This window comes from Gopherus flavomarginatus, chromosome 6 (genome assembly GCF_025201925.1).
Source record: "Gopherus flavomarginatus isolate rGopFla2 chromosome 6, rGopFla2.mat.asm, whole genome shotgun sequence".
Lineage (NCBI taxonomy): Eukaryota > Metazoa > Chordata > Testudines > Testudinidae > Gopherus > Gopherus flavomarginatus.
In genome coordinates, this window is record NC_066622.1 from 45,104,022 (window position 1) to 45,120,375 (window position 16,354).

General features: G+C 39.0%; 1 protein-coding gene across 2 annotated transcripts in view; it reads right to left on the minus strand.

Annotated features, from left to right (window-relative positions):
* Positions 1-16,354, minus strand: part of POC1A (POC1 centriolar protein A) — a 105,690-nt gene that overhangs the window by 17,523 nt on the left and 71,813 nt on the right. For both annotated transcript variants that reach the window (XM_050957858.1, XM_050957857.1), the window contains exon 10: positions 355-495. In XM_050957858.1, coding sequence (XP_050813815.1) covers positions 355-495 — 141 coding nt within the window. The remainder of the gene's footprint in view (positions 1-354; positions 496-16,354) is intronic.

Consider the following 16,354-nt stretch of genomic DNA (forward strand, 5'->3'; position numbering starts at 1 on the left):
CATATGCCATAGATGTTGATTTCAGTAGCCGTTTGTGTTTTACCATAAAGCAAGATAATAGTAGAAGGAGATGGGATTATATTTAAATTACAGGTTTTGTGGACTGTAAACTTCTTTATGTCCTTCCAATACTTATCAGAAACAACATTTTAAGGATATTGTGACAATTTTTTAGATAATCCAGATATCTGACACTCTCCATCATTCTACAGAGATTTACCAATAAGCTTCTGTAAAACAGATGAGTTTTGAGACTATTCACATTTTTACTTTAAGGATCTATTTCAGAAAGTCCCTATTTCACTTGATGACAGAAGATAGCCTATTATCATGAGCCTATAAAGCATTTCATACCTGAGTAAGAACATCTAACTGTCCCACAATATGCTCTAGAGTATCTGCAAGACTTGTCTCCTCCTCTTGCTGGTGCTGGTTTCTGGCAGATTCTTGTATTTTGTTTTTCTTAGGAGGATCACCGCAATCCATTTCTGATTGCTAGGAAAACAAAGAGACACTATATGTTAGCACAATGCAAGCAACAGAAGTATTTCTGCCTCAGGGATAGGTGGCAGTGAAGTATGATCTGTCCTGGAGAACTGAATCTGTGCTATGAAAAGGGACTGATGGTGTTGCTAGAAATCAGGAAAGCTACCATGGACTTGTGTGACTTAGGGAAAGTAATCTCTGGAATATGGCAATAATCGCAAGATTCAAGTTACTAAAGATTGTGAAGAGCTATGTTCTATTAAGATGGAATGTGCTACAGAAATATGAAGTGTACCTGAAGAGAGAGACACCAGGGAGACAATTTGTATACTTTTGCACACACACAAACATGATTATAAATAATATACAAGTTACCATGGTGATGAACATCTCCTACAATTTTAGTACAACACTGTAAAAAGCAGAGAGGTTTACATCAATAATACAGGGAACAACAGGCTCTCTTCTCAGATCTATTGGCTACACTAAACTTGATTTCTACAGTTAAGCATGTAAAATTAAGCAAAAAAGTTCCAATACACATGTAAGTTAAACAGGCATAATTAGGTTCAGCCATTTTAATTTTGTTTAGATCTTGAACTGTTTCTCTCTCCTCACAAAAACAAGTCAACTTTGAAGTTTCAATCTCAGCAGTTTTTGTTATGCAAGCTTGATAATTTCACTACATAAACTAACAAACATTTTTGCTAAAACTTCCCCCGTCCATCCTCCTTAAAAGGTGATCTTTTATGTGAGACAAGCCCCATAACTTTATCTATCTTCTGGATGCAAATGAACTGGTGTCAGTTGAATAAACTGAAAGCTGTTTTTTGTAATGTAAAAGCTAGCTGCTGGAGTAAGTGATGCTGAATGTTCCAATACTTACTACTTTACATAAACTATCAGAATTCGACATGGATTTGAACCTAAACTCCAGATCCAGACATCCTCAGAATCTGATCCTCCATCACCTTGCACAGTAATTGATAACCAAAGAAGAATGTTAGCATATTTCAATTGCTTGAGACTAGTGTAAATGACTGCAAAATGTCCAAGCCAGAGAACCAGGCACTCAGACTTTAGATTGCTGGAAATCATGCTGCTCAGGCGCATCTCTAGTTAGAACGTGGCTAATGACTCCTTGCCTTCTTCACTCCTGACTACAGTATTAATAATCTGTTTCTCTGAGTAATACTGTTAATTCAGTCACAGCCTTACTTGATGTGAGTCACTTGAATACATTATACAACAATGCTGTAATTTTAAGACTAGGACAAGTTCATACCCCATCTGAAATATTTTATATATTTCAGATGGAGTGTGTGTGTATATATATCAATAGCCCTGCTCCCTAACAATCCACATTAATTCTACATCCCTTAGCTTTTGAAGTTAGAAAAGCATAATTGTGAAACATTTGTTTTAAGTATTAATTGCATTGCTTGATGCCCTACATTCCTTCCAGCTGTTACTCAAAATAAGGCCCTGATCCTGCTGGTGTAATTCACTGTCTGCATAGAACCCCACTGAAGTCCATGGATCAGCAGACCATCTGAGCAGATCACAAATAAAGTCAGAACCTCATTTGTACACAAGCTTTATTTTAAGCAATGAAGTTGTTGGGAAGAGGGGGAAACCAGAGCCCTACAAACAATCTCCACAATTTGTATATTAGATCTGTTCCAGGAATGTTTAACCACCAAGGATTATATTCCAAACAGTGACAGTTTACTAATATAAGTTTGCTCTAGCACAAGCTAATCAACTCCAAAGGAAACCTGATAGAACTGCAATTTGTCCGAGTTTACTTAAAAGAAAATATTGACGTGCCCAGTAGATGATCAGCATAAACACCCCTTCCCCACCAAAATATTCTACTGTTACTAACTAAACTAATTTTATATTCTGTTTGACTGCTCTATAGTTACTCCATACCCATTCCTGTGTATCTGAGCTTCAAGCACACGAACATTACACAAAATCTTCACTTAAAATATTTACGGCTTTCATGTCAGAACCCATTAGAAGAAGCTGACTCGTTGAAGTAGAAAAATAATTGTACTGATAAACTGTTATCCTTCTACCTTTAAACAAAGCAAGAACCTGACAGCTTCTCTGTTTTTAAAAAATGGTTCAACTTATAATAATCCTGAAAAAATACTTATAAACTTTTTTTTTTTGGCACTTGGTATTTAGAGACAGTCAAGAAATTAAGGTTTAAGAGCCCATTGCCTCAACATTTAGCTGACACTATCATTATTCTATGTGATCTTCCCTCCCCAACAAAATCACCACTTCTCCTTTTCTGGGGTAAGTGAAAGCATTTTCATCCAGATTTCCATCTTGTTCAGATTCTGGTAGAGCTATTATACTCTTAAAAAATATGGATTTGATTAAAATGGGACAGATGAGGCTCAGAAGCCTTTAAACGACACTATTGCCTGAAACATCCTAAAACAGAAGTCAATGAGAGTTTTGCCTGTATAAGAAACAGAACCAGTACTTTGCAATGCAAAGGCTGCATACAGTAATTAATAGATTTTAAAATATACCAAATCTGAATGGGGCCTCTGGGATTTCTATTGTGCCCCAGTTAGGGGGGAAAAAAGGGAGATAAATTATTTTTTTTTAAAATGAAGAAAGTTCTCCTTGGTTTAAAAACAAATAGATGGGAAAGAGCCTGTGCTACATAACTGTGTGCCAGGCTGAGTGCAGTTCTTCCAGAAGCAACTTCCAGCCCTTTTGGCTCAGAGCAAGTACAACAATGAGATGGGGGAGGGGTATCTCAGTGGTTTGAGTATTGGCCTGCTAAACCCAGGGTTGTGAGTTCAATCCTTTAGGGGGTCACTTAGAGGGATTCTGGGGCAAAATCAGTATTTGGTCCTGCTGGTAAAGGCAGGGGGCTGGACTCGATGACCTTTCAGGGTCCCTTCCAGCTATGAGATAGGCATATCTCCATAGGTTGCTGCTGCATTATTGGGAAAAAACCTGCCATTATTAACTTGTTACTATGTCCCCCAGATTACAGTGATAAATATCATTGTGAGGTCTCAGGAGAGCCTGCAGGAGCTCTCTTGTCCTCCTTTTGTTTTTAATGAAAAGCCCAAATGCTTGCAAACTTTTCCATAACAACCACCACCAAGTTGTGTCTGGGATACTGGAGTAGTAACATGGCCTACTGGAATTTTGTACCCAACTGAAGAAAAATAAGGAGAATATGAATATCAACACTGTTTTCCATTTTGTCACAGGGCTATTTTTGTTCCTTTTACTGTTCTTTTTAAAAAAGCAGCAGCTATCTTGTATTTAATAGATGTATAGGGCACGTGGTAAGCTGGTGACTACAATGGGATTGGAAGTAGGTTCAAGAGCCCATTCTTCAAGCAGATGAAAAAGAAAAAATGTTTCAGCACTGTAAGTGTCATCATTACATAAAAAGACACCTGTACTCCCTCACTACTAAATTATAAGGTAACATGCCAGGTGAACTCTGGGAAAGGACATTAAAGACAATGACACTGCTGTGGAGGTTTAATCTTTTTTAGTCAGTTCAAGTGAACAGTTTATTCAGCACAACCGAGTAAATGTATGTGCTATTAAATATCTTATACAACATCTGCTTATCTAGCATTGAAAGTACACCTCTACCTTGAGATAACGCTGTCCTTGAGAGCCAAAAACTCTTACCGCATTATAGGTGAAACCGCACTATATCCAACTTGCTTTGATCCCCCAGAGTGTGCAGCCCCGCCCCCCCGAGCACTGCTTTACCACGTTATATCTGAATGCGTTATATTGGGGTAGAGGTGTATAGCGAGAAGCAACTGAACATTAAAAGAAGAATGGATAAGCAGTTTTTGAATACAATACAGCTCCTAGCACTCACTTAAATGGCACACTTCAACTACTTGGAGGGCCATGGAGACAGGTGAAATAAATCAGCCTTCATTCCAAAAGTCTTCACATTGAAACTTTTTATGAAAACTGTTCTAACTAGAGAGCATTCTACTAAGCTACTGTACCGCTGGGTCTTGGACGAGTCAATTTCGGAACATGTAAGTCAGTGGAAAATATAAATTGATAAGTATTATATAAAATTACAGATAGCTTCTGAAAAGCTAATCTTAAAAAGGGACACAATCAGCTTAATCACATTTCTATCTGAAACCTTCATACTGACTATTGTTACAATTAACACTCAAGATTAATATAACTGAAAGTAGGAGCAAAAGGTTTTTCTGGTTTTTTTTTTGCAGTCTATTTTATCCATTTGACAACACCCTGCCTCTAGTCAGTTTCACTGTTTCTCCTTGACTATTAAGTTTCTCCCTTACTTGACAGACCCTCAGAAGCTAAAAGGGGGAGCTAAAAACTCACTTAAAATAAAACAAAAAAAGGAATTAACAAGAAGTCAGACGACACTACTGACAGGGTACTTTATAAAAACTGGAATTTTTATAAATAATGTTAATTTAGAAAGAAAACAGTTGACAGTCTTTAAACTATGGATAGTCTGATATTAGAAACATTAGACTATGTTTGAGGGCTCAGTTGGAATAAAACAGGAACTAATGAAAAGAAATTGGGTAGTACAGGTTGTCTTACTTGGGTTCTTATTATGCAAGTCAAACAAAGAAGATATTTAAATCTCCTCTTTCAGAGTCATTTTCACTACAGGTAAAACGTTATTTTAACTGCATCTGTGGAGAGTAACAGTGACATCCAGTGGAAATTTCATTAGCTTCAAGATAAACTAATCAGGAAGGTCAGGAAACACACCCTGAGAGACTACACAATACCAGTTCTTGGGCACTCCCCATCGTGAGGTTCTCTTGTTCCTCCCTGCTCATCGATGCAAAATACCATTATCCAAACAAACACAAACATGATTTTAAATGTGTAAAACCATTCAAAAGCAGACTGAGAAGTTAAAGAGGGATCTCACCAAACTAGGTGAATGGACAACCAAACAGCATGAAATTCAATACTGAAAAAGTGCAAAAGGAAGGCATATTGGAAAAAATCATCCCAGCTATACATACAAAATGAAGGCATCTAAATTAGCTGTTACCACCCAAGACAGACTTTGGAGTCACAGCAGCTAGTTCTCCAAATACTTCTGCTCCATGCACAGCAGTGATCAAAAAGGCTAATAGAAACCATTAGGAAGGGATAGAAGAGAAGACAAAATATAATAATCCATAAATCGATGATAGGCTCACACTTTGAATATTGTGTCCAGTTCCGATTGCCCCATCTCAAAAGAGAGATAATGGAACTGGATAAAAGTTTAGTAAAGAGTAATAAAGGTGATCCAAGGGTATGGAACAGTTTCCATATGAGAGGAGAGACTAAAATGAGTAGGGCTGTACAGCTTAGAAATGAGACGACTAAGGAGGGATATGAAAGAGCTATAAAATTACGAATGGTGTGAAAAAAATTAATTGAAATGTATCCTTTACCCTCTCATACAATACAAAAGAACAGGGGTCTATGAGTCACATGATGAAATGAATAGGCAACAAGTTTAATACACACAAGAGGAAGTACTTTTTCACACAACACACAGCTAACCTGTGGAACTCATTGGCATGTGATATTGTGATGACCAAAAGTATAACTGGGTTCAAAAAAAGAACTGGATAGGTTTATGGAGGATAAGTTGGTCCATCAATGACTATTAGCCAGGACAGTCGGGCTGCAACCCCATGATCAGGGCAACCCTAAATCTCTGACTACAGGAAGTCAGGAATGGAAGTTATGTGTGGAGTATTCCATTATTGTCCTATTTTACACCTTCCCCCTGAAGTCTGATACAGGCCACCATTATAGACAGGATATTGGGCAAGATGGACCATGGTCTGATAATATGGCAGCTCTTATGCTTCCTTGTCAAGTCAGTGTTAGCATTTGAATTTCTGGAATGCTCAAATTCAGAACTATTTCACAAATCAACATATTTGCATCTGTAGCTAAGAAAACACAAGCTGTACTAATTTGGAGGAACACTCAGATACACACCATTATGGCTCATCTCTAGAGGCAGCCTGTCAGTCTAGCACACAACTCGTTTTTGATTCTCTAAAAATTAGAGCTTATCATCAAAACACCATGCGCGTTTTTGTTTAAGGTATACTTCTACACCGTGCTGAAATACAGGATAGATCAGATAGCCCACATGTGCATACGTCAACTTTATCCAAAAATATTTCAAATGGAATCCTCTTTTCCTTTTGCTGGCACAGAGAATGTTAAGTTATAACATTAATACATGGCTCATCTACATTAGCGTCCTTGGTTTTTGTAAACCATGGAGTATTCTTTCTAGTATTCCATGATTATATGGAAGATAAAAGACATTAATTTCAATCAACCAAGTAACTTTAAAACTCAAAAGGGACCATTGCCAGATGTCTGATCAGTGTAGGAAGATGCATCAGGCTAGGCACTGACAAATTTGGAATATTTCCAGTGAAAGGGCATCATCATCTAGCTTTGCTAAATAAGGAACAAAATAAAATGCTGATGGGGAGAACAGCTAATGGCCAGTTAGCAATCTTACCACATGTATTTCAATAATCAATTTAAGACAGAGAGCTTATGAACAAAAAGGGGGGAAAATGTCTTCTATGAAAAATCTAAATTTTTTCCATAGACATTTGAGTGTCCAGTCGCTCATTCCTTTAACACCCATTTCCTCCCCAGCATTTTTATATAAAAAAACCAGATCAACAGTTCCTCTTTTCTACAGATGGGCATTCCCAGCATGAGCTTCTCTTTTCCCTACCCCTTTCCTCCTGTTTACCTTGCTCTTCTTCTTCACTTTCTCACTCTCACCCTGTTCTACTCAGCTGTGCTTTATCTTTAGCAAACGTCACTTTGCAGACTAAGAGACAACTGTTATAGATAAGTTTTTAAAGGTAATGTGCAGAAGCATAAAAAAAACCAAACAGAATTCCAACAATGTCTCTTCAGAGTGACCAATTTCCATGGCATCCAGGCATTCCATTTGGTTTGTATTTTGTGCCAAAATTCCATGGTTTCCATCCATTATTATGCTCACGTTTTCTGGGCCATATTTTCCTTGTTTCCATGACAGAACTGGAAGAAAAGAGCAGTCTGTGGTGTTTTCCAGGCAGGAGAGTATATCTAGTAGTTGGCTCTCAGTCCTGTGGTCATTTAAAACACTATGTGATTTTGGCAAGAAAAACTTTACACTTCAGATTACTTATAAAGACTAGTGAGTACTTACCTCCTTAACAGAAGCAACAAAGAGTCTTGTGGCACCTTATAGACGAACAGACGTATTGGAGCATAAGCTTTCGTGGGTGAATACCCACTTCGTCAGACAAAGTGGGTATTCACCCACGAAAGCTTATGCTCCAATACGTCTGTTCGTCTATAAGGTGCCACAGGACTCTTTGTTGCTTTTTACAGATTCAGACTAACACAGCTACCCCTCTGATACTTGATTCCTTAACAGATGTTTTGGAGTCTGTGTCTAATGCAGGTTGAGAGACTCAAATGATGGGATAATAAAAGCAAACAATGGAAGAACTAATTCCATGGTCTTACTATGGAAAGTTAAAACATACGAAGAGATTTTTTGGTGAAATGTCATGCAAAGTTTCCAGGTCCTTTTCCACTCCAGTAACAATTTGAACTACCTAATTACCACAGTGATCAAAGAACCTGCCAAATCCTGTGTGAATTTGTTAAGAAGACTACATTGGGAGGTTGTGGAAGCTTTTTAACTGGAAGTTTTCAAAAGGATGTGGCTGGATAGCCATCTGTCTTGGATGGTTTAGATATAACAAATCCTGCATCTTGGCAGAGGGTTAGATTAGATGACCCTTGCAGTGCCTTCTAACCCTGTGATTTATGATTTTACGTACATGCGTACCTTTGCAAGTTACAAAATGTTATGACAAGATGTGCAATTACAGAGCCAGATGTCGGGTGCCCCCTTTTAAGGATAATTCTTTGGGAAGGTGGAACTTCAAGTACTATCAGCTGGTCCTAAAGAAAAAGCTCCATTCTATTAATAGTAAAGAGAAGCTAGAAGCAGGATTCACATCAGAAGTTTTCACCAGGTAGGATAACAGCCAATTGTATTGATTTTTAGATTAAGGCTATGACTTATTCCTTCCTGTTCTCTCAGATCAGGTGATTAGACTCTTCTTTTTGTTCCTGCTATTTCCCAACCCCAGGAGGGAGGTCTTCTGATCTCTGATCAGAGGAGGTAGTTTTAGTTTTACCTTCCCGAACCCTCCTTGGCCATCATATCTCTCTACCACAATGCAGTCTGAGCATTTTTGGCAAGAGACATCAACACCCTGTTGCAAGTCCTGCATGCACACAAGTGATCCCTGATGGTCAACATATGTGACTTCAGAAGGATTAAAAAACAATACAAATTCAGAACAGATTCTGTGCTTAAGGCACCCTGACATGAATTTTGTACTAGGGCCAGGAGAGGAATTTGAACAGGAGAGCTAGTCCGAAGGACTTCTATCACAAAGCCTACTGACTACTGTTTTATAAACCACTCAAGATAATTCAAGGTAAGTATATGAATGAATAGCTACCAACACACCAATATTTTAGGTGCTTATGCACAAGTGTTCTTAGATGTATTTGTAACTGGGTGCTTTTAAAAATCAAAAGACATAGGCTCAATGATAGAAAGCAAGACACACATGAATGACACCTTCTATAAAGCAGCATAGCAGAAGCTGCTATGATTTACATTTAGTGTCTCACTTTATTTACTGGCGTAATTAATTCCTTTGTAGTCAAATAAGAAATTACAACAGTAACAGTTTCATTTGGTATTTCATTCACCTTAAACTATTAGTGCAAAGAAACAGTCTATGTTTTTATAATTAGCTAAAGGAGTGAATCATTTATGCCACCCCTCTCTCTCTAAAGCTGACATAAAATAATGGTTTGGGGGGGAAAACAAATCTTGCTTTTGTCTCTCTCTGAATTATGCCTGAAGTATTAAAATAAGCCACAAAGCAGCAGCATAAGTTGGTGAATTTACATTAATTAGCCTGAAATGGCACTCCTGAAATAAAGGTAATTTTCCCCTCTCCAATAATGCCTTGTCGTGACTTGCTTTATTGTCCAATAGGCTGAACACTCAATAAGTGCCAGATATTAGCTGAAGAACAAGTCTACTCACTGCTACAGGAGGAAAACAAATGTTGGATTATTCTCATTTGTATTTCTGCAAAAAAATAAATTGTCTAAGCAGAACACTCTCTCTTAAGGAAAATAATTGTCTCAGACTTGGCTATTAGTATCTATTAATCTTCATATGGTTAAATCAAATCACTCAATGAATCTTCAAAAGCAAAAGCTGATGCCACATAGCTCCTGCTTTGAGTAGAGAACATGGAAAAAGGTGAGTAAATCTGAGGCTAGGGAAGACTATGAGAGCGTTACAGCTCAAAGTAAGAGGACAGCATAAAGTTTTAGCATCCCTTGCCATCAATACAGTCAACGCAGCAGGAGTAAACGCAATAATTTCCAGGGAGGAGTACTTTAAAAGGTGGGGAATACTATACGCTTGTGAAAAAATCTGTCATTTTAGTTGGCTACTGTGACGTTATTGATATAAACTGGGACCATATAGAACAAGGGTTGCAACCAAGGTCCTGTAGTGGCACCAAATCTTATGTAAAGGGGGTCATATAAGGTGTCCAAGACCAAGTTACGGATTACTGGTTATGATTATGCTGTCTGTATGTCTGTATCATTTTGGTAGTTGAAGTTATGAATATTGGCTGTATGCTGTCTGTATTTCAAACTTGTGTTGTGCTACTGGGAAAGATCCCAGACAAGTTGGTGTCAGCTCTGTTTAGCCTGCTTTATGGCCCATTAAGGACCATCACCTACACAATTGTCCCATTGAGAGAAGGCAGTTATGCCCTGTGACTCAGCAGGGTGTGCAGAAACTGGCCCATGTGACTGCAAACTCCATTTTGCTGTAACTTTCCACAGCGGGAACAAAGGAGTGTTCTTACACCTGGAAAAGCCTATTTAAGGCGGAGGCCTCATCTCCATTTTGGCTTCAATCCTGCTTCTTACCTCTGGAGGGATTTTGCTACAAGCTGAAGCTCTACACAAGGGACTGAGGACCCATCCCAGTAGGGGATGTTCTCCAGAGACTTGATTTGCACCTGCAGTTTACTCCATCACTGCTACAAGCCTGAACAAAGAACTTTGCCATTACTGTATGTAATTGATTCCATTTAACCAATTCTAGCTCTCATCTCTCTCTTTTTCCCTTTATGAATAAACCTTTAGATTTTAGATTCTAAAGGATTGGCAACAGCGTGATTTGTGGGTAAGATCTAATGTGTATATTGACCTGGGTCTGGAGCTTGGTCCTTTGGGATTGAGAGAACCTTTTTCTTTTACTGGGGTGTTGGTTTTCATAACCATTCATCCCAGGACGGGTGGCACTGGTGGTGATACTGGGAGACTGGAGTGTCTAAGGAAATTGCTTGTGTGACTTGTGGTTAGCCAGTGGTGCGAAACCGAAGTCCTTTTTCTCTGGCTGGTTTGGTTTGCCTTAGAGGTGGAAAAACCCCAGCCTTGGGCTGTAACTGCCCTGTTTAAGCAATTGGTCCTAAATTGGCACACTCAGTTGGGTCCAGCCAGAACCACTACGTCACAGCTACCAAAAGCTAAAAGTGCACAAAAGACTAGAAAGCTGTTTCAAGATACTGTACCAATACTGTTTACATAAGCCCAGATGTTTAAATACTATTTAGATATTGCTGAACTTAGCATTGCAATGCTTACCTGATTTGGGAGTCTATGTCCCATTTTCATTCCTTGTTTTGATACAATTTGCAATCAAATATACATACTTTGCTCACTCTGTATCTGAGGTAATGCTTCATGAAAAACATAGTCTTGTTTGTCTAGCTCTGTTCAGGTAAATTCAGACAATTTTCTAACATCCAAGATGCAATTGACTTCCTCCTTTAATTGTGTCTTGTCTACACCAAGTCTGATGCTGCTGCAAGGTTTATTGCGGTGTTTAACCTAGTGGTCACAACAGTGGGACTCTTTCCTCCCACATACCCACTCCGCAAACCACCCAATTTAGTGCTATGGGTGGCCTCAGACTAATAAACAGTCTTCACAACTCAAGTCACTGTACCTTCAAAACAGATACAGAACTTACAGCGGTAATGTAAACTTCCACAACCAACATGTCTCAATCCTAACCTAGAATGTCTTCTGCGAGACGACAGTTCTGTTTATATGCCCTTTCAACCCATGCCTGTCTGCTGGAGGCTGCTAAAAAGGTGCCATCAACTGTGGATTTTAAACAATTTAATTAAATCCCAACTTCGAGAATCATTTCTCTAGAATGCTTTGAACTTCTTGTTGCATATCAAAATGTTTTTAACCATTCAATATGTAATTCAGCAGCTCTCTAAGAAGTAGAATAAAAGCAATCATTTCCCACAAAATGAAATTTGTAAGCTTTATTGATGTAAGGCTCCTGATCAAAAAGTAAAATATCAATTTCTACAGCTATGAGTGCATATTTCATACGATTTGGCTTAACATAGCTTAGCATATATTATACAGTCAATGAAATTGGTAATAAAGGTCCAGTTGTCATTTCCAATTTGGAAAAGGTTACATGTATGCAAAACAAAAGTGCACAGAAAAAAATGCAGTTTTAAATCTCTAATTTAAGAGACACCTGTACTCACTATGCTCTGCCCCTCAACTAGAAAGCCAGACAAAAAACATTTGTTAGTAAGAATAAACTCTGAAATTAAATGACAATTGCCTTTTCTAAGAGTACAACTTGTAGCAACAGACTTCCTTAAAAAAGTGGCATCTGAGACCTTGGCAATATGGAAATTCCAGGCTAAGGGATTCAGAGACATTTACAGGTAAGTATTTTCCTTCCTGTAACTCAGATACATGACTGGAGAACTACTTAGCAGCTCCCTTTTATAGAAAATGGAATATGGAAGGAAGAGATTGTTCAGGAACAAGTGCCTCCAGCACTTTACAGATAAAGGTTGCATCTGCTGTGACATGTCAATGCCTAAAGGCCCAGTGAAAGAATGCAAAGAAGCCCAAAATATGAAAACACAAATCTCAACCTGTCTCATGGCATCCTCTCTCTTAGCCAAAGATGGACACAAAGACCTGACACTGCTTGTGTATTTGTAATGCTTCTGGGTAGTAGTTGGAAGGTGGGTCAAATTATCTTATAGATGGATTGTTTTATTTCGTTAATGTTTGCACTACCAATTAATATTATATCTGTTCACTGAAATATTTCTGGTAAGATGTAGTCCTGTGACACCCAATGCTGAGGATGCTGAAGAACTGAACTTGCAATGCTCTAATTCCATCATCTGTAGAAAGCATGCACCCAAGTGTGAACATCCATTCATTCATTCATTCTTTTTATTTAATTAGAAACTTCTCCACTGAGTTTTTATTAATCAGCAAGGGTGGGAAATAAAAACCCATGAAAAGTGAAACAATGAGATTTTCATAATGTGACTTCACTCAACCCTGACAATGGTACTTTAAGCATTACAGCTTGTCAGACACTACAGTTTAATATGGGCCAATAAAAAGACGTGTAGGAATTGAAAATAGTACATTGATTCTATGTTTCTATAGTTTTATAGAAGATTCGGATTGGAAGAGACCTCAGGAGGTCATCTAGTCCAACCTCCTGCTCAAAGCAGGACCAACTCCAAGTAGATCATCCCAGCGAGGGCCGTGTCAAGCTGGGCCTTAAAAACCTCTAAGGATGGAGATTCCACCATCTCCCTAGGTAACCCATTCCAGTGTGTCACCACTCTCCTAGTGAAACGGTGTTTCCTAATATCCAACCTAGACCTCCCCCCACTGCAACTTGAGATCATTGCTCCTTGTTCTGTCATCTGCCACCACTGAGAACAGTCAAGGTCCATCCTTTTTGGAACTCCCCTTCAGGTAGTTGAAGACTGCTATCAAATCCCCCCCTCACTCTTCACTTCTGCAGACTAAACAAGCCTAATTCCCTCAGCCTCTCCTCGTAAGTCATGTGCCCCAGCCCCCTGATCATTTTCGTTGCCCTCCACTAGACTCTTCTCAAATTTGTCCACATCCTTTCTGTAGTGGGGGGCCCCACAACTGGACACAATACTCCAGATGAGGTCTCACCAGTACCGAATAGAGGGGAATGATCACTTCCCTCGATCTGTTGGCAATGCTGCTACTAATGCAGCCCAGTATGCCGTTAGCCTTCTTGGCAACAAGGGCACACTGCTGACTCATATCCAGCTTCTCATCCACTGTAATCCCCTGGTCCTTTTCTGCAGAACTGCTGCTTAGTCAATCAGTCCCTAGCCTGTAGATGTGCATGGGATTCTTACATCCTAAGTGCAGGACACTGCACTTGTCCTTGCTGAACCTCAGATTTTTTTTTGGCCCAATCTTCCAATTTGTCTAGGTCACTCTGGACCCTATCCCTCCCCTCCAGCATATATACCTCTCCCCCCAGCCTAGTGTCATCTGTGAACATGCAATCCATCTCATCATCCAGATCATTAATAAAGATGCTGAACAAAATCGGCCCCAGGACTGAACCCTGGGGTACTCTGCTTGATACCAGCTGCCAACTAGGCATCGAGTTGTTGATCACAACCTGTTGAGCCCGGCAACCTAGCTAGCTTTCTATCCACCTTATAGTCCTTTCATCCAATCCATACTTCTTTAATTTGCTGGCAAGAATACTGTGGGAGACTGTTTCAAAAGCTTTGCTAAAGTCCAGATATATCACATCCACTGCTTTCCCCATATCCACAGAGCCAGCTATGTCATCATAGAAGGCAATCAGGTTGGTCAGGCATGACTTGCCCTTGGTGAATCCATGTTGACTGTTCCTGATCACTTTCCTCTCCTCCAAGTGCTTCAAAATGGTTTCCTTAAAGACCTGCTCCATGATTTTTCCAGGGACTGAGGTGAGGCTGACCAGTCTGTAGTTCCCTGGGTTCTCCTCCATCCCTTTTTTAAAGATGGGCACTATATTTGCCTTTTTCCAATCGTCCAATCAGAGACATTTGTGTAAATATTGCAAGAAAGGTCTGCCACACATTGCATAGTTATCTGCTAACATATTGACAGTTCTAGTCCTGTACAAAACTTTTAGATGTCTTTGTTCCCTTTAATGCACAGGTTTTGAAGATGCATGTTTTCTATAAAGAAAGATAAAGCTGCTGCCATCAAATCCAGTTTGAAAAAAGAAGACCTTCCCCAATTTATTATAGGTTACATAGAGAGATATATACAGTTACGATTGCCTGACACTTTCCATTATCAGACTCTTGTTTTCAGCGGCTTATAAGCAACACTGTCAAATTTTAATAATTTGTGCTGAAATTTTCCATGGTGTCTGCCTGTCTCAGGCTGAATTTTTTTGAAAGTTTCAGCCATTCCAAAGCATAAGATAGGGAAACATGTTCTCAAAGAGGAAACAGAAATTCCACCATGTGGCATCATGCTGACATCCACCGAGATCATCAGCAGGGTTGGAACCTTTAGATTCATTGCACTGAGCTAACAGAGTAACTGATAGCAGCGGTAGACTGTCATCCACTAAGTGGAGCAATGCTAGAGGAGGGGGTTAAGACTCCCACTGCACTATTCTACAGTAATCAAACGTTGCACTATTACTCCTATTCAGTGCGGTGTTTTTGGCTATTCCGTTAGAATAAAATAGCGTTTTATTTGAAGGGCAAGGTACAGTATATATTCACATCTGATTGTGCAGGCCATTATCTGTTAATAGGAGTTCTAGCTCCATGCAGCTAGATGAAAATTCACACCAAGCAGGGATGCAACAGCAAGTAGAAAAAAATTGTTGAAAGAGAAGTATGAGCTGATGCCAAAAATAGAGATAGTTACTAATTTGAAAACCAAGAGGTCAGAACAGAAAAAACATCTGACATATGAGTAATTCAGGAAGAACTTACTTACACAAAGAATGACTGGATAATGGAATGAATGCAGCACACAGCAATAAAAGCAATGTGATAGACCACAGGGCAAATGTGGAAAAGAAAATGGTACAAAACACTACACAGATTTAGTTGGGAGTAAAATTACACAGGTAGATTTGGATAGTCAATAAATTCATAGATCTTAGCCTCCTCCAGGATACTAGGCAAGGGTGCCTGCTACTTCCATTGCTTTTTGATTTGGCTCTTGAGCCCCTGGCAGTAGCTATATAGGTTCATCTAGATATCCAAGGCATATAAATCTTTCCATGGAATATAAACTGATGTTCTGTGCAGCGGATGCCCTTTGGTATATAGTCAAACCAGAAACCACTATTTCAGCTCTCCTATCACTAATTCAAAAATTCAGAGCAGTATCTAGTACTAACTAAATTGGGGAAAATTGAAACTACTGGAAATCTCCTGGTTATCATGTAGAGGGCTTTTTCCCAATGGAATTTCCATAGGCAAACAAAAGTAACAAGAAACATTAATGAACTATTTTCTCTCATATAACTAGTGATACAAATAGGTGGCATCCTCTCTCCCTGAGCCTGTGGAGAAGGGTTAATACAATAAAAATGAATAGTCTGCCTAGGCTCCTCTGTATTCTAAATAGCCTATCTGTAAACATTCTTCCATCTTATTCTAGACAATTTAACAACAAATTATGAGAGCTTTTTGGCGGGGTCCAGGTCAATGCCCATGACTACCATTTAAAAAGCTCCAGTTCCCTTTAGTCTGGATAGGATTGGGCTCGCAGATGTGCAAAATTATTATTATGCTTTTATCATGTCAGATGCCAAAGTGGGTCCAGCATACTAACC